General features: G+C 34.6%; 1 protein-coding gene across 2 annotated transcripts; it reads right to left on the bottom strand.

The window, feature by feature from the left end:
• Positions 1-930: 930 nt before the first annotated feature.
• Positions 931-21,165, bottom strand: RpL32 (Ribosomal protein L32). Of its 2 annotated transcripts, none has more exons than XM_089100480.1 (3): positions 21,099-21,165; positions 4,128-4,377; positions 931-1,135 (listed from the first exon to the last, which is right to left on the bottom strand). In XM_089100480.1, the coding sequence occupies exons 2-3, from the start codon at positions 4,371-4,373 to the stop codon at positions 977-979; spliced, it is 405 nt and encodes a 134-aa protein (XP_088956606.1). In that variant the 5' UTR covers positions 4,374-4,377; positions 21,099-21,165; the 3' UTR covers positions 931-976. The 2 variants fall into 2 exon arrangements, with proteins under 2 accessions (XP_088956606.1, XP_088956607.1); XM_089100481.1 differs by having other exon boundaries at positions 21,058-21,130.
• Between the last annotated feature and the right edge of the window lie 213 nt (positions 21,166-21,378).

Genomic DNA, 21,378 nt, shown 5'->3' with positions numbered 1-21,378 from the left:
ATTGAAGTGTTTTTTATTTGAGTTTATTGAGCGATTGCCAACCCAACCCAGAAAAAAGAGGGGCAAATGATCTGATGTTCAGGACGCACGCCTCGATCGACTACAGTTGATTGACAAAGATGTTTGCTTGGTGGTAGATGTTTAACAAGACTGCAAGAGCCATCAGGTAAAATGTAGGACTATAAAATAACATTCTACCTGATGGCTCTTGCAGTCTTATCAAATCCTCTATGTACAAAGATGTTTGCTTAGTGGTAGATGTTTAACAAGACTGCAAGAGCCATCAGGTAAAATGTAGGACTATAAAATAACATTCAACCTGATGGCTCTCACAGTCATATCAAATCCTCTATGTACAAAGATGTTTGCTTGGTGGTAGATGTTTAACAAGACTGCAAGAGCCATCAGGTAAAATGTAGGACTATAAAATAACATTCTACCTGATAGCTCTCGCAGTCTTATCAAATCCTCTATGTACAAAGATGTTTACTTGGTGGTAGATGTTCAACAAGACTGCAAGAGACATCAGGTAAAATATAGGACTATAAAATAACATTCTACCTGATGGTTCTCGCAGACTCATCAAATCCTCTATATAAAAACCTCTATGTACAAAAATGTTTGCTTGGTAGTAGATGTTTAACAAGACTGCAAGAGCCAGCAGGTAAAATGTAGGACTATAAAATAATATTTTACCTGATGGCTCTCGCAGTCTTATCAAATCCTCTATGTTAAATCCTGATGTAAAAACGATGAGCCATCGCAAACTATTTTTTTTTTTTGGAAATTATGACTGTGCTGGAAGCAATTTTGTCAGGCGGTAAAATTGCTTCCAACGGCAATCAACTGTAAACCATCACTTAAATAAATATTAAGGAATAACAGAAAAAAGAATAACGGGGAGAACGCAAGAAAACGTAAAACAATAAATAACGGGGAGAACGTTTTTAATCGTTTTCCAAGACCAAACAAAAGTTTACTCATTTTCACTTGACCTCACTCGAGCATTTGGATTTGTGACCTTGATTGCTAGCTGCTTGGCTCTTTCAATCAAGCCAACTCGCTTTTTGGCTGAGACAGTGTGAGCGATTTCAGCGGCGAATTTCCCATTCTGCATCATCAAAACTTCCAATTCCTATTCAATAAAAAACAATAATAAAACAAATATTCAACAGCACAACGCAAATCTAAAAACCATGAATTAGACTAAGAAAGAGTAAGATGTCGCACTTAATGATGTCTCTCATATTGTAATGCGGGAGAAATCTATTTCGGAGTTTACTAAAAATTCATAAATAAAATCAACTTCAGACTCCAACGATTTCCAGGGCGCATAGCTTATACTATGCGTCTAAGTCATTTATAAAAAAAAAAGAAAAAAGAAGTATCTACTGAAAGTAAGGAGCAACATTAAAACTTAAAACGAACAGAAATTATTTAGTATATGAATTATAAGGTTGCTCCCTCCTCAATAGTTTCTTATGCTCTCTTCACGCTAAAGTTTTTAGCCTTTTTGAAAAAGGTTCTGATTCTAATTTAACGACCCTTGTGTTTCAAGATTCGCTCTTAAAGAATCGGGACAAGAGGTCCCAAGAAAAAGAATATTTTCTGCTTCTTTTAAGTTTTAGTGTTGCTCCTTACTTTCAGTAGAATAAACTTTTTTCTTTCTGATCGTTTTTTAAATAATGCTGGGAAATCCGGCACCCCCCCCCCCTTCATAGAAATGTCCCTTCCCCCAAGGTAACATCCTCCCCGTGACCCCCCACCAGAAAAAAATCCCTCCTGAAATCGTCTGTATACTTCCCATTAACCATTAAAGAATATTTTCTGCTCCTTTTAAGTTTTAGTGTTGCTCCTTACTTTCAGTAGAATAAACTTTTTTCTTTCTGATCGTTTTTTGAATAATGCTGGGAAATCCAGCACCCCCCTTCATAGAAATGTCCCTTCCCCCAAGGAAACATCCTCCCCCGTGACCCCCCCAACAGAAAAAAAATCCCTCCTGAAATCGTCTGTATACTTCCCATTAACCAATACTTCCCCATTAACCATTAAAGAATATTTTCTGCTCCTTTTAAGTTTTAGTGTTGCTCCTTACTTTCAGTAGAATAAACTTTTTTCTCTCATCGTTTTTCAAACAATTCCAGGCAATCCACCTCCTCCTCCATGAAGTTCCTCCCACATTAAATCCTTCCTCTGGTCAATTTCATTCTCGCTACAAATTCCCCCTGCTTTATCAGAAAGTTAAGCGGCTTTCCCCCTCGTATGTGATTTTATATGCAGTTGTTATGTGGTTACGTTCACAATTTAACCAGTTTTTACAAACTAGAGTAACGTAAAAAGCGTCTAAACCGAACATAAACATTAGGGACATACAATCGCAAAGATAACAGTCTATCACGCATTCAGATGCGTGACTGACTGTTCTTCATCAACTGACTCTCCATCGTCAAATTGATAAATTTGAATTAAAAAATTTATCAAATATAAATCATAAACAGAATTCTAAATAGCTGAGCCAAAACCAGGCTTTCATATATAATAATATAAAGTAATAAAAAAAAAAAAAAAAATCGAAGACAACATGAAAACAGCTTTAACAATTAAAATAATATTTTGTCAGCTTAAACTTCATCAGCACAAAATATGAAGAAAACAAGAGCCATGTTAAGAGTCAATTCTATTAATAAAAAGTAAAGTGATATCTATGAGAAAAATATTTATAGCCTTAAACAATATGGTGAGAATACAAAAACAATATTATGAGAATACGTAACTTGCATAAACATTTAGCATATTATACATCTTGCATATTATTGTATCTGCCAAAACTCGAATTTATTTACTTTGAATAAACCACAAATGTAGTTTCAACTTATTTAAACATTTTCAGAATATTCTGAATCCTGATTTATAATTCGAAGGATTCTATAATGACTAAATCACCTTTGACTGGATTTTTGGCTTACACACAGAAAATAAATTCGCTTATGGCAGATACAATTATATGCAAGATGGGCGACGAACTTTGGTAAAAAAAAAAGAGAGAGAGAAAAATTTGACTTTTTTTTAGTTCAAACCTTTGATTCAAAAAATTTTGGAGGGGTATGGAAAAAGAGCAAAACTTTTGAACACACTAAACATATTATTATAATGAGCATAAAAACCAAATAATGATAATCCATTATTTTCACTGTAATTGGTACTTTAAGAGGATTTGAAACCTTAAACATCATTTAGTGAGCCTCAACGTTGACTGACTGTCTCAAAGACAAAGTGTCCCTTAGCAAATTCTCCCAGCGGGCTAGTTATCATTGAAACCTATTGAGAATTTGTGGTTTGACTATGATATTTGAAAAGATAAAGAAATTGTGTCAGCAAATTTTTCAATCAAAGTGGGTTGCACCACAGGAAGTTCCAATTGGTGAAATGACATTTATTGTGAAAGCATTTTTTGGCATTTTTTTTTAGCACGTATGCTAGAACATTTTCTGGGACTAGCCTATCCTTAATTAAAAAAAAAAAAACTTCTGCTCCATTCAAATAAAATAATAATAAAAAATATCACATTTTCTAATGATTCTAAAGTTTCACTAAAAATAAGTATCTCTATCTCCAGCACAAAACAAGAGATGTTAAAAGGTTTTTCAAAATAATTTAAGGAAGTAGATGTTGGCTTCTAGTTTTCTGCCTTTTATTTGGATGGCTTAGCTAAGCTCTGAACATTATGTAAGATAACACAATCAGCTCTAAATAGTTTGGTGACAAAAATTAAAGAGATTTTTATAATGGATGAGATAAGCATATTCTATACAGTATCGAATTCCCTTAAGAGCAAGCAAGTCAAAAGTTCAGCATCAATAACGCACTTAGATGCCAAAATCGAAGTATAATAATTTACAAAGATCATACAAAAGAGAAAGAAATAGAGGATGTTACGGATTTAAGAATAAAACTTTAAAATACATTGAATGACAAAACCAAAACTATATTAATAAAAATAAGATTAAAACTAATAGAATACACATTTCCATAGCCAAATTTATTTTTCAGTCAAGGGGGGGAGCCAAAATTTTGTTTTGGAGGAGAAGGGCATCACCATTTCAAAGAAAGCAATATATGAATAATACCTTCATATTATTGACAAGAACTTTCCTGAAACCGTTTGGGAGCATATGCTTGGTTTTCTTCGCACTGCCATAACCAACGTTTGGCATCAAATATTGGCCCTTGAACCTCCTTCGAACTCTGTTGTCAATACCTTTGGGTTTTCGCCAGTTCCTCTTGAGTTTAGCATATCTGTCACTTTGGTGGCGGATGAACTGTTTTGTTCTTTTCTTGATGATCTTGGGTTTATTCAGAGGTCTGATAGACATGGTTCTAAAACATAAGATACATATCTTAGTGTCAGTTCATAGGAGGTTAATTACTGGACATATCCAAATACTTGCAAATAGTATAGAAAATATGCCTTTGCTCTCCAGACAATATTCAAAAAGATAAATACAACTAAATTAATACAACTAATTAATACAACAAATTAATACAGATCAAATTAATACAACTAAGTATTGGTGTTTTGTCTGAAAAGACCTTAGAAAATAGACCTTTTGTCTGAAAATAGACCTTAGGTCAAATTAATACAACTAAGTCTTGGTGTTTTGTCTGAAAATAGACCTTAGAAAAATGTAGTATTTTGCCATTTGTTGTCTTTCCAACACAATGCAAAGCTAAACCTTTCATAATAGAATGCTGGCATATGCCCGTTTGGAATAGCTGCATGTAATTATAATTGAAGCATTAAAATCCTACAGATTTTATATGCTGCTATAGACTTGAAATTCCATCAAATGTTTGTCACCCCTTTCTTTAAACTTTAGTTAACCTTTTGTTTTTAACACAAAAAGGTCGTTTACAATATATTCTCTTTTCAGTATTGGTGCTTAATATTTGATTTTTATTTCTGAATTTTAATTGTGGGACACTTTGGCTCTTTGTTATTGATGTTAGTTTTTAACTTTTTTTTAATATATTTTTAGATTGACAACAGTTTAGTAGAGGGAAATACTTGCATTTTCTACAAGCCATCCAACTTTCTCTTTCTTTAATTTCCTTTTGTATTGTTAAGATCCACTGGTCAACAGTCTGCTAGATGGTGAGCAACTATATAACACTCTTCAACTGTTAAGTTTCATTGGATAAAAAAACTGTAATGGTAATTCATTCTTTATGGGCTTTATGTATGTTTAGATACAAATGATATAATGCATGGTAATGTTGCCACTGAAAATGGGAGGCTATAAAAATATCAATTGAAATTTCCCAAAAGTTGAGCTTAATATGAGGCGTGTTTTTAAAGTAAAGTCCGTTTGAACAAAACTACACAACAAAAGATTATTAAAAAAAAAAAAAAAATTTATTTTCAGAAAGTACACACTTTACTTTATTTAATGGCATTGTTGTCAAGCTTTTTCAAACACTTATCATGCCTCTCAACTAATTTTAAAGTAACCTCTTCACAAAAATTTGCCGCCTGCTTCGGTAACCAAGAGTCCTCTGCCGTTTTTATGTCGGCATCATCACTGTAATGGTTGCTACTGAGGTGGCAATCTTTTGAACAGGAGACAAAACATGGGTTTTGCACATCCCCCCCTAAACGAGGCAACAGAACATGGAATGGAAAAACACACTCCTCTGTAAAGTTGAAGGCCAAAAAGACTGTCCCAGCACAAAATCATTGCGTCAGTGTTTTGGAATAGGCATGGTGTTTTGTCAGTAGACTTCACGCAACAAGGAACCACTATCAATGCAGAAGCATACTCCCAAACCCTCAGATAGCTCCGCGCAGCGATTCAAAAAAAAAAAACTTGGCATCCTAGCAATCCATGACAATACATGACCTCACACCACAGTTTAAGCCCATAATTTGTTGGACAGTTTTAGACCATTCACCCAAGAGTCCTGACAGTCCTTTCCAAAATTCACCCAACAGTCCTTGGCGGAGACCATTCTACCAAGCGGGTAACATCCGTTTTCCCATCTCAAACTAAACCTCAGTGTCAACTATTACAATGACCATGACGTAAAAATGGCTGTGAATTTTCGCTTACTGGAGCTGGCGACAAGTTTTTATGAAGAGATTACTTTAAAATTAGCTGTGGAGTATGAAAAGTGATTGAACAAGCTTGGCAACTATTCCATTAAATAGAGCAAAAAATGCACTTCCTGAAAATAAATTTACTCTTTTGAAATAACCTTTTGTTGTGTAGTTATGTTCAAACGGACCTTACTTTAAAAACATGCCTCGTATTTTAGCCCTGTTTGTGCTGTTATTGTGGAAAATTTTTTAGCCCTTTGCTGTGGCCAAATCTCTTCTAATGGTAATAAAAGGCCCTAAATCATTAAATCCTGAGTCAAATGACCCTCCTTCGATAATTTACAACTACTGGTTTGATACAGTCATCACTGAAAAAAAAAAAAAAAAAAAAAAAAAAAAAAAAAAAAAAAAAAAACATGCATGCAAGACAATCTTCTGGAAAAACAAGATATTCCATATTTTGCAGATTATGGCTTAAAGGCTATCATGCCTATTGGATTTCACTGTATAGTTTCAATCAATATTGAATCCCTTTTCTACAGTTTTGTAACTTGGCATATGCTAATAGCTTTGCTGATCTACTTGAAAAAAAAAAGATTGCACATTTAGAATCAGCATAAATAATGGATTTTGCTGTTATACATAGGTAATAATCAGAACTCTGCTTTATAGTCTTGGTTTCTATTAACAAATGTCATCCTTTATTTACAGTTTTACTACAAACTGTTTGATTAAGACTCCTAAACGTTAGGGTGGCCACTACTTCCTCCTTCCATCCCTGTTTTTCTTATTCACAGGACTGCCACAGGTTCAGGAAATCAAAATGGGACTTAAAGGACTTTTTGGTGGAAAAGAGATCTTCCTGAAACCAAAAAAGGGATCTGGCCCAGCTGTTGTTTGCCATATAAATGACACAATCAACATCATACTTGATATTCAAACCTATCTCTCATAAATCTGAAACCCGGATGGTTGACAATGTAGCATCATTGTCTTATGGAAAGAGATGGGTAATATCAAGATGATCTGAACCCTGGCTTTCCATATGAATCTCCTTGGGTTTCTCTTTTTCTCTTGATTTTCAACTATGAAGGTACTACAATTGGAGAAATAAACTAGTAACTACTCTGGTTAATTACCAAAATCACCACAAGAGCACATCATTTCAAACCACTTGTTTGTTCTTTTTGGCTTTGCTTCCTGTAGACCTTCAGAAGCGTAGTTAACAGCAACTGCCTTTATTTCCATAGCTTCTGATTCTTTTTCTGTTTTGTGTGCAACAAAACAGTCAGTAGCAGTAGCTTGCTCTCTGTACCCAGTGGTTTTTTTCTTATTGCACAAGAAAATTCAAACAGTAGTGATGAGTGCTAGTGGTAAGTAATGTATTACTGCTAGTAGTAGTAACAAGCACCATGAGTGCTCATTGTCTTTTGTTGAGATTCTACCATCTCTGAACCTTGCCAGCCACTTGAAAAATAAACTGTCTTCTAAAAGATACCTTCCATGGATAGTTTTTATCATATAGAGGATTTTGGATATTGTTTTCTCTATTAAGGGTCTTCAAGAATGGTGTTATTTTTATTTAGCTCTGATGCCTTTTTAGAGGGGTTCTTGGTGCCTTCTTTTTTAGAGTTTAATAGAAGCACATTTTAAAACTTTTGGATACTACAGGCAGTGCTGACACCTGCACCCCATCCCACCCTCTAGTGCTAAGGGCTCAAAATGGAATTTGCCCAGGAAACAATTATTGAATTAGGAATATTTATGAAAAGAGGGATCAAGTGATGCATTCACTTTCTTTGCAGCTAAATTACACCAATATATATATATTACCAGAAGTTGAGAGAAAGGTACTTCAAAATATATTCGTAAAAGTTCAATGAGGATCTAGATCCATGATTCCCAATGTGGTACACAGGTCCCACTGGCAGGGCAATGCAAATAACCCGACTGAACTTGAACTTGTAATATTATGGTGGGTCATGGGCAGGAGATGCACCCTTTGGTTGGTTATACTTTAGAGCCTTATGGAAGGTAAAAAAATAATATTAGTATCAGCAGTAGAAATATGTCACTCATATCAAACAACCCTGACACACCTACACACATTTGAAGAAACTAGTCATGTAAAAAAAAGATTGATACTATCAAAGAACAAAAAAGCACAGTTCAGGAAATACAAAGATGCAGCAGCTTTGCAAAAAAGAGGAATGTTATTTTTGCAGGGGTGTATAGTCACCCAGCCACGCCTGTCCTGCAAAGGGGAAAATGTGCGCCTACATCACTTTGCACAAATACTTTCTAAGACCACACTGGCTATACATGACATATGAAGCTAAGAGAGGAAAAGAAATAATAAATGATAAATAAAACCAAAAAAAGGTGAGAAAACGAGGATTTTGTCAACCAGTGGTAAAACCTGAAGACAAGAAACCAGCAAATATTTCGACTAGGACCTCCACCAAGTCGTCCTCAGTGCTATAAAAAAAAAAAAAAAAAAAAAAAACAAACAAACAAACAAGAATCTAACCTTTTAGAGTTCACTCTACAAGATCCAAACAAACACTGAATGAAAGACCAAAACCGAAACCAATGAAAAAAAAGGATTTTACCAAAGAGATTGTGCAAGAATGATTTGCCTACCAATATTTTTTCCTCTTCTGCCATTTCGGTTTTCATTAGATATGTTAATAGGTTCTCTTAAATTTGATTGGATGCAAATATCAAAAGTCTTTTAGTATTAAATTGTTATAAATTGGGCTTAATGAAATGTCTCTGGTGTCCCTATTTATAACCAAATTCCTGTTTATATTTTTTATAATCTCAATTACCTCTTTGAAAGATTGCAGTAGGCCATTTACAGTAGATATTAAAGTTGCCTCTTCTGTAGGATTTTCGAAAATATGCTGGGCCAATGCGGAATCAAAGTTGTCATTTTTATTTTTAAATCTCAGGGAGTTATCTATTGAAGTTCTGTGTTCATGCAAACGTTCACAAAGTTGTTGATGGATCCTACCAATGTAAAATTTCCCACATGAACACGGGACTCTGTAGACACCACTACCCACTACATGGTCAGTTTTATCTTTTCTTGAGTTGAAAAAATGTTCAACTTTTTGTTCACTTTTGAAAGTAACAGAGAGATTGTGTTTATTTAAAATTTTTCCAAGTTCATCACTAAGTTTTGAAATGTATGGTAGAGTGGTGAAAGTTTTTTTTCTCAATTGCCAGAACAATTGAATCAAGGGGGACGGGCTCTCCATTTTCTTGTTTTATCTTTTTTAATCATCTATCTATGGTATTTTTAATAAGGTTTATTGGGTAGCCATTGCAGAATAAAATATCTTTGATATAATTTAATTCAGAATTTACATGATTAAGTGAACAGATTTTTAAAACTCTGTCGACTAAAGAGATTATTACCCCTCTTTTAACAGAAGGAGGGTGATTTGACGAGAAGTGTAGATACTGATCATTATGGGTCGGCTTTCTGTATATAGAAAATTCAAGGCCAAGAGTATTTTTTATAATCAAAACATCCAGGAAAGGCAGCTTTGCTGAATCTCCTAGTACCATTGTGAACTGGAGGTTTGAATCAAAAGAATTTAAATGTACCAAAAAATCTCCAAGAGAGTCCTGTCCATGTTCCCAAACAGAAAGAATATCATCAACGAAACAAAACCAGAGGGAGTGTTTTAAGTGGAAACTATTCAAAGCAGATTGTTCTATGAAATTCATGTAAAAATTTGCTAAATAAGGAGATGATTCAGTGCCCATGGACAGGCCCATAATTTGAAGGAAAAATTTATCTCGGAACTTCAAATACGAAGAAAACTTGTTGCAAAGACAAACAGGCGTAATTATTGTGTCAATTTCCAAAGTTTTGTAATCTGATCAAGCAGAATTTTCCTCCAATTTTCTTTGTAAGGCCTGCTCACATTTATGGACATCAAATGAGTTGTTTATAGAAATTGCATCGAAACTAGATAAGATGGTTTTTTCTGCTTGGTCAGATTACAAAACTTTGGAAATTGACACAATAATGACTATAAATAGGGACACTGGCTATAATTTGGCTATAAATAGGGACACTGGCAACATTTCATTAAGCCCAATTTATAACAATTTAATACTAAAAGACTCTTTTGATATTTGCATCCAATCAAAATTAACAGAACCTATTAACATATTGAATGAAAACCGAAATGGCAGAAGAGCAAAAAGTATTGCAGGCAAAACATCCTTGCACAATCTCTTCAGTAAAATCCTTTTTTTCATTGGTTTTGGTCTTTCATTCAGTGTTTGTTCAGATCTTGTAGAGCGATCTCTAAAAGGTTAGATTCTTGTTGTTTTTTTTTCTTTTGTTTGTTTGTTTTATTTTTTTTTTGTTTTTTTTTAGCACTGAGGACGACTTGGCAGAGGTCCTAGTCAAAATATTTGCTGATTTTTTGTCTTCATATTTTACCACTGGCTGACAAAATCCTCGTTTTCTCACCGTTTTTTAGTTTTATTTATCATTTATTATTTCCTTTCCTCTCTTAGCTTCATACATCACTTTGCACATGTTTGCAAAAGTAATGAGACTGTCCATGGAGTGTATGAACTTTCTTTGGAGCTAAATTACATCAATATGTTTAATTACCAGAAGTTGGGAGAAAGGTACTTCAAAATATATTATTAACAGTTCAATGAGGATCTAGATCCACGATTCCCAATGTGGTATGCAGGTCCCAATGGTGGGGCAATGCAATTAACCCAACTGAACTTGAACTTGTAATATTTTGGTGGGTCATGGGCAGGAGATGCACCCTTTGGCTGGTTATACTTTAGAGCCTTAATTTTGAAAAAAAAAAACATTCTTCATGAGAGTGGCATTACATTCAAATGCATTTAAAGAGTAAAAAAGAGGCACAATAGTATTGCAATGACATTACACACTGTGTACAAGACGTTGTATTCTGAAAAAATTTCATTAATACAAAATATGCCTAGCTTTCCTAAGGAGACAATTTTGAATGACAAAATTTAAATATAAGAAGGGGGGTCTTTTCAAAGACAAAGCCATGTTTTCCATTGCAGGAAATCTTTTTACTATAATGCAAGTTGCCTGGATATTTCTAAGTTTACTTACTGAAATACCTAAAGACAGGCATGCAAAAAGCATCAAAGCTGCCAGTAGCAGAATTCCAAAAGCTGTCAACACTTTAGTGGCACAACTTGTGTTTTGACAGCTTTGCTTTGACCAAAAAGTATTTTTATACATAAAATTTGCAGAAAAGTAACAAATGTAATTTAGTATAACTTGCAGTTAGAAATATCAATAGTTCTCTGAATCACAGCGTAAGCTAATTCAGTTGCAAGCCATATACTACCCATAAATATCATGCTCCTTAATTTTATGTGTACCTTTTTTTTTATCCAAAGTACTGTTTTATGTTTACTCTAATACTGCTAATGGAGTGTAGTATTCAAAGTCTGAAGTATAGTGTATATAGCTTACTGCTTTTACTTTATATATGGAGTTCTACATTATACTACTACTCTTCCATGTTCCAGCTTTACCATGACCTGCTTGAACTGTATGTACACCTTGATAGCTACCAGACCTTTTAAGATTCTTTCAACTGACAAATAAACAGTTTTGAGAGAATTTGGCTATTTGTGTGAGATTTGGACAAATATTCACTTTCAGTGGAAGAGAAGTGGAATAAGTAAAAACTTGTCCATAAGGACCAAGAATAACAACAACTTAAAAATAAATTCTCACATAGCAACATTGAAACTAAGAGATACATCTCTTACAGCTTCATACAGAAAAGATACATTTCTTCTTGGTTCCCCAAATAGGATGCTTCAAAATGCAGGAGGGATAGGATGAAGAAAACAGGGCAAGGATTGAGGAACAAAATCAGTATTATCATGAACTTACAGGGGTTTACTGTCATGTCTAAGTCCAAGGCCCCATCTTCAATGTCATCAAGCATGCTCAGAGGATTGCTTATTAAATTCCTGAAGTCTGTTTCAACAACTGCTAGGTCATCAATAAATTTCTACTGGTCAGGATATTCCTTTGCAAGGCTTTTAATCATGACTGAGAAAAGAAGGGGGTCCCTTTTTTGGACCAGTTTTTATCTTTTTTACTCTTTTATTGACTGTATGCAGTTAAATTATTGACACTTTTAGTATCACTTTTAATTTATATATAGCCTATTTATATCTTGTTCTTTTTTTGTATTTATTCACTTACATTGCCCCTCCCCCTTTTTAACGTCCCTTTCAATTCTTTTTCTGATTTGTATTTGTTTAAGTTTAGTTTGACCAGTTTTTATTTTTTATAACCTTTTAATTGATTTTTTTATGGTTTAATTATTGACTCATAAACGATTTTTATACATAAAAGTTGCAGAAAGGTAACAAATATAACTTACTATAGCTTGCAGTTAGAAATATCAATAGTTCTCTGAATTACAGCGTAAGCTAATTCAGTGGCAAGCTATATACTACCCATAAATATCAAGCTCCTTAATTTTATGTGTACCTTTTTTTATCCAAAGTACTGTATTATATTTACTCTAATACTGCTAATGGAGTATAGTATTCAAAGTCTGAAGTATAGTGTATATAGCTTACTGCTTTTACTTTATATATGGAGTTCTACATTATACTACTACTCTTCCATGTTCCAGCTTTACCATGACCTGCTTGAACTGTATGTACACCTTGATAGCTACCAGCCCTTTTAAGATTCTTTCAACTGACAAATAAACAGTTTTGAGAGAATTTGGCTATTTGTGCGACATTTGGACAAATACTCACTTTCAGTTGAAGGGAAATAGAGTAAGTAAAAACTTGTCCATGAAGACCAAGGATAACAACAACTTAAAAGTAAATTCTCACATAGCAACATTGAAACTAAGAGATACATCTCTTACAGCTTCATACAGAAAAGATACATTTCTTCTTGGTTCCCCAAATAGGATGCTTCAAAATGCAGGAGGGATAGGATGAAGAAAACAGGGCAAGGATTGAGGAAAAAAATCAGTATTATCATTGACTTACAGGGGTTTACTGTCATGTCTAAGTCCAAGGCCCCATCTTCAATGTCATCAAGCATGCTCAGAGGATTGCTTATTAAATTCCTGAAGTCTGTTTAAACAACTGCTATGTCATCAATAAATTTCTATTGGTCAGGATATTCCTTTGCAAGGCTTTTAATCATGACTGAGAAAAGAAGGGGGCCCCTTTTTTGACCAGTTTTTATCTTTTTTACTCTTTTATTGACTGTATGCAGTTAAATTATTGACACTTTTAGTATCACTTTTAATTTATATATAGCCTATTTATATCTTGTTCTTTTTTTGTATTTATTCACTTACATTGCCCCTCCCCCTTTTTAACGTCCCTTTCAATTCTTTTTCTGATTTGTATTTGTTTAAGTTTAGTTTGACCAGTTTTTATTTTTTATAACCTTTTAATTGATTTTTTTATGGTTTAATTATTGACTCATAAACAATTTTCCTTTTTATTGTTTTTTTTGCATTTTTGCCAGTTTTAGTGCAACCATATTATTTTTCGACACCAAAGTCTGAATTTGGCCCTTTGTGGGCTTGTGATAGAAATTTTTTTGAAAAAAATATCTTATCTATCTAGCTGGGCTCAAGCCTGACTTGCTTCCTACATAAGTCCAACTTGAAATTATTTAAACTGCAGTAAAACCAAATTGTACTCACAATGTATCATTCTTCTCTTTTTCATATTGTCAACTCTTACTTTTTCAGGATATCAAAAATCAGGAAGACCAACCCACCATTGTATGCTTGGAAGGCTGAAGAATGCAATTTCTGCTCATCTAGATGGGATGCCACTCTAAGCAGGTGCAGAAGTTTATAACATAAAAAAATCCTCCCTCAGCAGATATGCTAAAGCATACAATAATGCAAAAGACAAAGAAAAAATGCAATTTTCTTTCACCCCAGCTATGACAACAGAAGGGTATTTTCAAGCAAACAAAAGACATTTCTTGAGCAATACATACTGCAGGCTGCAAGAATGCAATATGGTCTTACTAGAAAGAAAGCAAAAGAACTTGCATGACAAATGGCTAAGATGAATTATGTTACATACCCTGCAAAATGGGACAAAGAAGAAATTGCTGGTGAAGACTGGTTGAAAGTTTTTCTTCAAAGACATCCCTCTATCTCACTGCGTCGACTGGAGCTTACCAGCATTCATAGAAACCTAGGGTTCAATCTCAAGGCTGTTGATGTATTTTCAACATGGATAAAACAGGTATCACAAATGTCCAAACAAAGTGCCAAAAAGTACTGAGTCCCAGAAGTGCCAAACAACTTGGCTGGGCTACTTCACAAGAAAGGGAGAAGCTGGTAACAATGATTGGAACACTGTGCTTTCTTGATCTTCTCATGCACTCATTTTGTTCTCAGGCTTCTTGATGGAGCTCCTCCTGGAACTGCTGCTGTTACAAGTGGTAAGCCTTTTAATACCTGGATGACAAAGGACTTGTTTATGCAGTACTTAGAGCACTTCATTTCTCATGGGCATCCATTACCTATTGAACCTGTCTTACTTCTGATGGATGGCCATGAGAGCCACACAAGTTTTGATGCAGTGTTGTATGCTAAAGGAGTAGGAATACATCTACTTACATTTCCACCATGTACATCTTCAAAACTGCAACCTCTTGATTTTTCAGTGTATGACCCTCTAAAAACTTACTGGTGTCAAACAATTCAGAAGTGGCTGATATCTCACCCTGGCAGAGCAGTGACTGAGTAAGAAATAAGTCAGCTGCTTAGAGAATCCTTCCCAAAAGCATTCACTCCTGCAAACATTGATGGTGGGCTTTCAAAGCCTGGTATCTTCCCTTTCAACACCAATGTCTGGCAAGTGATTTTCTCCAAGCTCTGCAGACTACAAATAGAGCACCCCCTCCTACACCAGAAGAGCAGTTGATTGCATTTGAGGATAATTTGCCAGAGACTGATGGAGTTGTGGGTGTTTTGCCTCGCCAATTTCAAAATTTATTCAGCTCCTTGCTTGTTTAACCAGAATATATAGCTCCACTACCAAACAGAGAAGCTACAAATGTGAAGGAGGCAGAAAACCTGTTCAGACAAAGTTACTTATATCTACACTGGTGAAAGATGCTATTCATGCTGCAGAAACTGAAAGGAGACAGAAAAAAATAAGGAAGGAGTCAAAATTGAAAGAGAAAAAGCATTGTGCAGGAAGCCAAAAGAAAGGCATGACCAAAAAATACTTAACCTCAGTGACAAAAGTGAAATGGACCAGGATGTTGTTTGCAACAATAACTTGGAAGATTCTTTTGGATCTGAAGACCTAAGGGCTGCTATGAAGCAAAACAAAACAGATGCGATAATACCTGGTGATTTCGTTTTGGTGGAGTACAACGGCAAGAAGGGCTCAAAATTTTATACTGGTGAGGTACTAGAGGAACTAGGTGATGGTTACTTTGTCAACTTCCTGAACAGGCAACTCCTATCTTGGAAGTTTGTATTCCCCAGTGAAAGAGAAGAGGCCTTTGTGGATGCAGGAGAGGTCAAATTGTGTCTTCCATTTCCTAGGCTGTATGGTGGGACTGAACACGTTTCAAAATTGATTATTTTTTATATTGATCTATCTACATATGTGGTTGAATGAGAGAAACTGTCAAAATTATGTTGCTGTACCCAGCTCATGGGTACTATGGGACAAAATCAGTGCATTCAGAAAACAAACGGGCTCAACCTCTGTTATAAACTTTAAAAAGTGAAAAAATTATATTAAAATGGCGAATGATTAGGCTACTCAGAGCCATTTGATTCAGTAATATCGAGTCACAAATGCCTGTGATATCTTGAAGCTGAACACCAGGGTACCCACTTCTCTCCTATATAAATATTAAATAAAGTAGAGCTCAAAACAATACCTTGGGGCAATCTGCTTTCTATATTTGCCAGCTCAGAGAGGAAAATCAATCCGCCAGCCCCAAATACTTTTACCACTTGTTGCCAGTTAGTAAAAAATTGCATCATCCAATTTATGACTTCATTGTGGAGGCCTATTGCATGGAGTTTACAATTTAGTCTCCTGTGGCATATTTTATCAAATACTAAATCCATTAATATTTGACAGATTCTTTTCCCCAGAATCTGTCAAGGAAAGACTTGAGACAATAGATGCTAATAAGTCTGCAGGACCAGACAACATTCACCTAAGGCTTCTGAAGGAATTTGCAAATGAAATCTGTACACCACTATGTCAAATATTTCAGAAGTCCCTTGAATAAAAGACAGTGCCTGTAGACTAGAACATGCACATCACCACTTGTTCTCAGTCTGTGTTCCTGATGCTATATAGGGGTGTTGTCAGGCCCATTCTGGACTTTGGGACATGCCTACCATCTCATCCTATGGTACTAGCCTGGTCAAAGATGTTCAAAGGCATGCCACAAAGTGCATAAATGGTCTGCAAAATATGCCATACAATAGGAGGCTAAAGCACCTACAACTCCATACACTCATCTTCAAACCCCAACATTGAGATATGATGCTGACCTACAAATATAATAGCCAACCAAATAATACTCTCTTCACAAAACATAAAATTCAGCACCATACAAGAGGCCATTTGCAAAAATTAAGCATACTGTGAAGACATGAATAGAGTAAAACTATTTCACTGATTACTGACTGGAACAACCTTCAAGACAAAATGGTGACCACCCACAGCAGCATTCTTCAAGTCTAGACCTGACAAAGAATAGAGCAACAAGCCAGGGAAATACAAGTGGGACTGTTTGTCTTTTTCAACTTCCCACTGATTATTGATGCAAGTTTTTTATAAGTGTTGCTAGGAGGTTGATTCTCTTGTTAATCCCAACCATCTTACACACTCTATCCAATGTTGCTGTTGTGTGGTGGTTTCAACCTAGACCACTGGAGAATGGTTCTTATGGATCATATCTACCTTTTGGTCACTGTTACCAAGTGGGCTTAAATTGCATCACTCCAGCAAAAATCTCTACTGCATGTCAGCGGGCCCCTAACACAGTGACATAATATTATATTGCCATCATTGGCACAGAGAACAGATCCTATATGGACCTTAATGTTGCTCCAAAGAGCAAATTAAGGTGATAGCATCTGAACTTGCAAAAATTTCAGAAACAGCAGATGTTAAGACCCTGATCTTACAGGATTGAATTCACACAGTTGTCAAAAAATACAGCACTATTGTTATGTAATGGCAAACATTATTGCCAAGAAAATGCACTTTTAAATACAAAAACTATAAAACCGTTTTGAATTGAAATTACTTACTGAATAATTTATTTAGAAACTGTATAAGCCTAGGATTTTGACTGTACATAAGGAAACATGTCAAGATAACAATTCTTACTTCATAATATGCAGAATAATCCTAGTTAACATACCTTAAAGGAGGGAAACCTTTAACTTTGCTATTTTCCTTGTATTTCCAGTTATTAAATCACATTTTTAAATATTTGCATCTATTCTCTAAGCCTTGAAAATCATTTATAAAACAAACACCCAACCATTTAACCTAATTTATCAGTATTTGTCTCTTGATGTTTTTGTGAGAAACTATTAGATGGTACTGATGGTGTTTAATTACATATATAGATTATTTGAAAATGGAAAAATGTCACTGAATCCAGGTTTATTTTTCAGAAATTTGTATAAAAAAATAAGTGATCATAAAGGTTCTTCTCTTGCAAAATGTATTAACTAGAATTATTCTGTATATTATGAAGCAAAAATTGTTTTCTTAACAAGTTTCCTTATGTACTGGTAAAACCCTAGGCTTATACCTTGCAAACTAATGGTATGTTTTTAACCACTTTTAAAAACCTTAGCTAGTATTGATAACTTTCTGGTGTGGTAACAAAATGCAACATCTTTGAGACCCCTTTAAGGGCTCAAGATGCAACTTGGGATAAGGTTTATATCAACACACTAATCAGATAGATAAAAAAAATACCACTAGCATCAGAATTTCATCCTCAATCCAAAGATGACACTCATTTCTGTTGCAAATTATTTTGAAAATTACTTCTAAGTTTCTTCAATTTTCTTGTTTTTTTTTTACAGAAACATCATGGCGACAATTTGATTTGAAAAATACTAAATTTTGCTGAAAGCTCTAATTTGAATTGAGATACACTAAATTTTGTTGAGCAGTGATTTGATATGAAAAATACTAAACAGTTTGAATTATTCATTTTGGGGGAAACACTTACCACTAGTATCAGAATTTCTTCCTGAATCCAAATACATACCACTAAATAAATTAGGTCACTTTAAAGTGACCTAGTTTCATAACTTAACCTAGTTTTGGGGAAGCTGTACAAAATAGGTCTTCCCTGTTTAGTTTGTTCTTGTTTCAGAACTAAGATACAGTGTAGAATTTGGACTTTAGTTATATTTAGACTGAAAGCTAGGAAAAAAAATTGGTACTGTTGTATTATGAGGACACTGTTATATACTGTATCAAGGGAACAAGAGACAAAACCTGCCAAATGGGTTATTAGCAAGAGACCACTATAGAGAAATGGAATACAAAGCATCATGTTTACAATTTTTTTTGGTGTTTAGGGGGGAGGTACCTAGGTAAGGTTATGTATTTAATATATGCTATACTTTAACCCCCCCCCCCTGATGTGCAAATATATAGTCCAAATTTGTTTTTAAACTATTATATATTTATCCTATTATTTCATTGACATTAACCAAACTTGACTTCTTTTGCAGTGTCCAAATAATGCACCAGTACCAAAAATTCAGATTACTCAAATAGAAAAATTTCATTTTCAACTGTTCTGATTTGTATATTGCCAGTTATTAGAAAATGTCTACATGCCAGTCATGTGAAATGTCATATTATACTGCAATAAACAGATTTATAAATAATGTTAAACCAAGCAACAACTTTTCAGGACTCATGGTGTCTTACCATCACTAGTAATGTGCCAAAGCTGCAATACACCATGCAACTATTATGCATCTAAAAATATGTGGAAATACAGCAAGAGCTATGTCATCCCAGACCAAAAAGAGAAGATTTTGCAACTATTCAGTATCCAATAAAATGGGAGTTTCTTGCATTAGGCCAGGATTAAGCCTCATCAAATCCTGATATTTATAAGTCACTTTCTGTCAGATCATTGGGACCATCAAACAGTCAATGAGGAACTCCAGATAAGTAAGAAAACAAGTATTAACTGGAGGTCTTTTTGCTCAGAAGTTCTGATGGCTTGGCAAGGAAACCAAGAACCAATAGGAGGGCAGGGTGTTGAAGTTGAAATTGATGAAACTTTTATGGCAAGAAGAAAGTACCAGAGGGGAAGGAATTTATAGCAAGTTTGGGTTTTTGGTGGAATAGAGAGTGAGCAAAAGAAAAATTATTGTACCCCTGACTGATAGCCAAGAAGGCCTCCAAAGAAACAAGGAAACTTTAATTCCTATTATAAAAAAATATATTAAGCCTGGAAGCATTATTTACAGCAATAAATGGAGAGCTTATAGTACATTGTCCAGTCATGGATATACTCATTACCAAATTAATCATTCAGCCAATTTTGTTGATCTTCAGGACTGTTCTATTCATACACAAAATATAGTCTGTGAAGACACTTCAAAAAGCACTCCAAAAGACCAGGGATGCAAACAGCATACATGGAGCAGTATCTGTCCTTCTTCACATTTCTGCAAAATTTAGAGCAAAAAGACCAACTTCATAATTTTTGATTGAAGCTGCAAAGCTCTATCCCCCTGGAATCAATAGGGCCCCTAGAGCACCAGACAGTGACACCCCTAGTGCATCAGAAAGTAATGATGAAGGGTTAGTGATTAGTTTGTTTACATTAAGAGCTATTTATCTGATCATGGGCGTAGGCAGCATAATGTCTAGGAGGGGGGTCAGTCAATAGTGTGATGGAGGGCCTTTTATCAACTGCTTTTCCAACCATCTGCTTTTCCAGCCATATCTAATGTAAATTTGAAGGTCTAGGGAGGGCAACTGCCCCCCCCCCCCTCCCTATGCCCATGTATCTGATATTTATAAAGCTGTAGCCTATATGTAGCTGTCATAAAGTGTTTGTTTGGATGAAAGAAGTTTTGCTGTTTTTAAGGAAGCTTAGAAGCAATTTTGAAAATAATATGTAGGCTAACAGAAATGAATGTCACATTTGGATTCAAATGAAATTCTGAAGCTAGTGGTAAGTTTTTCCCCCCAAAAAATGAATAATTCAAACTGTTTAGTATTTCTCAAATCAAATCACCACTCAACAAGATTTAGTATTTTTCATATCAAATCACTGCTCAACAAGGTTTAGTATATTTCAATTCAAATTGCAGCTTTCAGCAAAATTTAGTATTTTTCAAATTGAATCACCACCATGACATTTCTGTGATAAAAACAGGAAAATTGAAGAAACTTAAAGAAGCTTAGAAGTAATTTCAAAAATAATTTGCAACAGAAATGAGTGTTATATTTGGACTCAGGATGAAATTCTGATGCTAATGGTAGTTTTTTTTATCTAGCTGATTGGTCTGTTAATGTAAACCTTACCCCTATATAGCACAACTTAGAAGCTCTAAGCTTCTAAATTGCCCCTGACCATACAAATCAGAATATCCTATGACAGAACATGTCCTTGGTCATATTCACAATTGATATGATACGATATTAGGGATAGGGAGAACTCAAGCTCAGTATTTTCTCAAAGTGAGTTAACAAGCTTGAAAACCACTCGATGTTATGGGGGAAGCTCGAACACAAACCGGTACATGAGCTGCACCAAGTCTGTAGCCTACTTGGCCTGTTGAAAATCAAATTGATTTAACCACTGGATATTAATCTTGGTAACACGATCTTAAATTTTGTTTTTAATTATCCAGTAAGTTGTGGAATTAACTTACACAGCCCTGCTTTGTGATCGAAAGAGATAAAAATAATTTACTTTTCTCAATTCCCTGTAGAAGTGTGCTTCCTTCGATTTCTTCAGCGAAGGAGTTACGGTCATGTTTACCAAATTTTCAGTTGTGAATGTCCTCTGGGCATCCGAAAATGTGTGATTTTTTAGCTAAAATGTGTCCATCTTGGAATCTCAAAAACTAGAGGTTAATTTTTTTTAGCAGTTGTATTATTAACCAAAAGATGCTTTGTAAATCTTAAAGTGGCCAGTTAACGTCAAATATAATAAAAAAAATATCCATACAAATATTCATACAAAATATAAC

This window comes from Artemia sp. Qi Xiang Cuo, chromosome 14 (genome assembly GCF_049724085.1).
Source record: "Artemia sp. Qi Xiang Cuo chromosome 14, ASM4972408v1, whole genome shotgun sequence".
In the NCBI taxonomy this organism is placed as follows: domain Eukaryota; kingdom Metazoa; phylum Arthropoda; class Branchiopoda; order Anostraca; family Artemiidae; genus Artemia; species Artemia sp. Qi Xiang Cuo.
This window is presented reverse-complemented; position numbering and strand designations above follow the sequence as displayed.

Bases quoted from the DNA above. Each gene is read 5' to 3' on its own strand.
- RpL32 (XM_089100480.1), bottom strand. From the start codon at position 4,373: ATGTCTATCAGACCTCTGAATAAACCCAAGATCATCAAGAAAAGAACA. The intron at 1,136-4,127 runs GTATTATTCATA...TTTATTGAATAG, and splicing joins TTCTTGTCAATAATATGAAG to GAATTGGAAGTTTTGATGAT.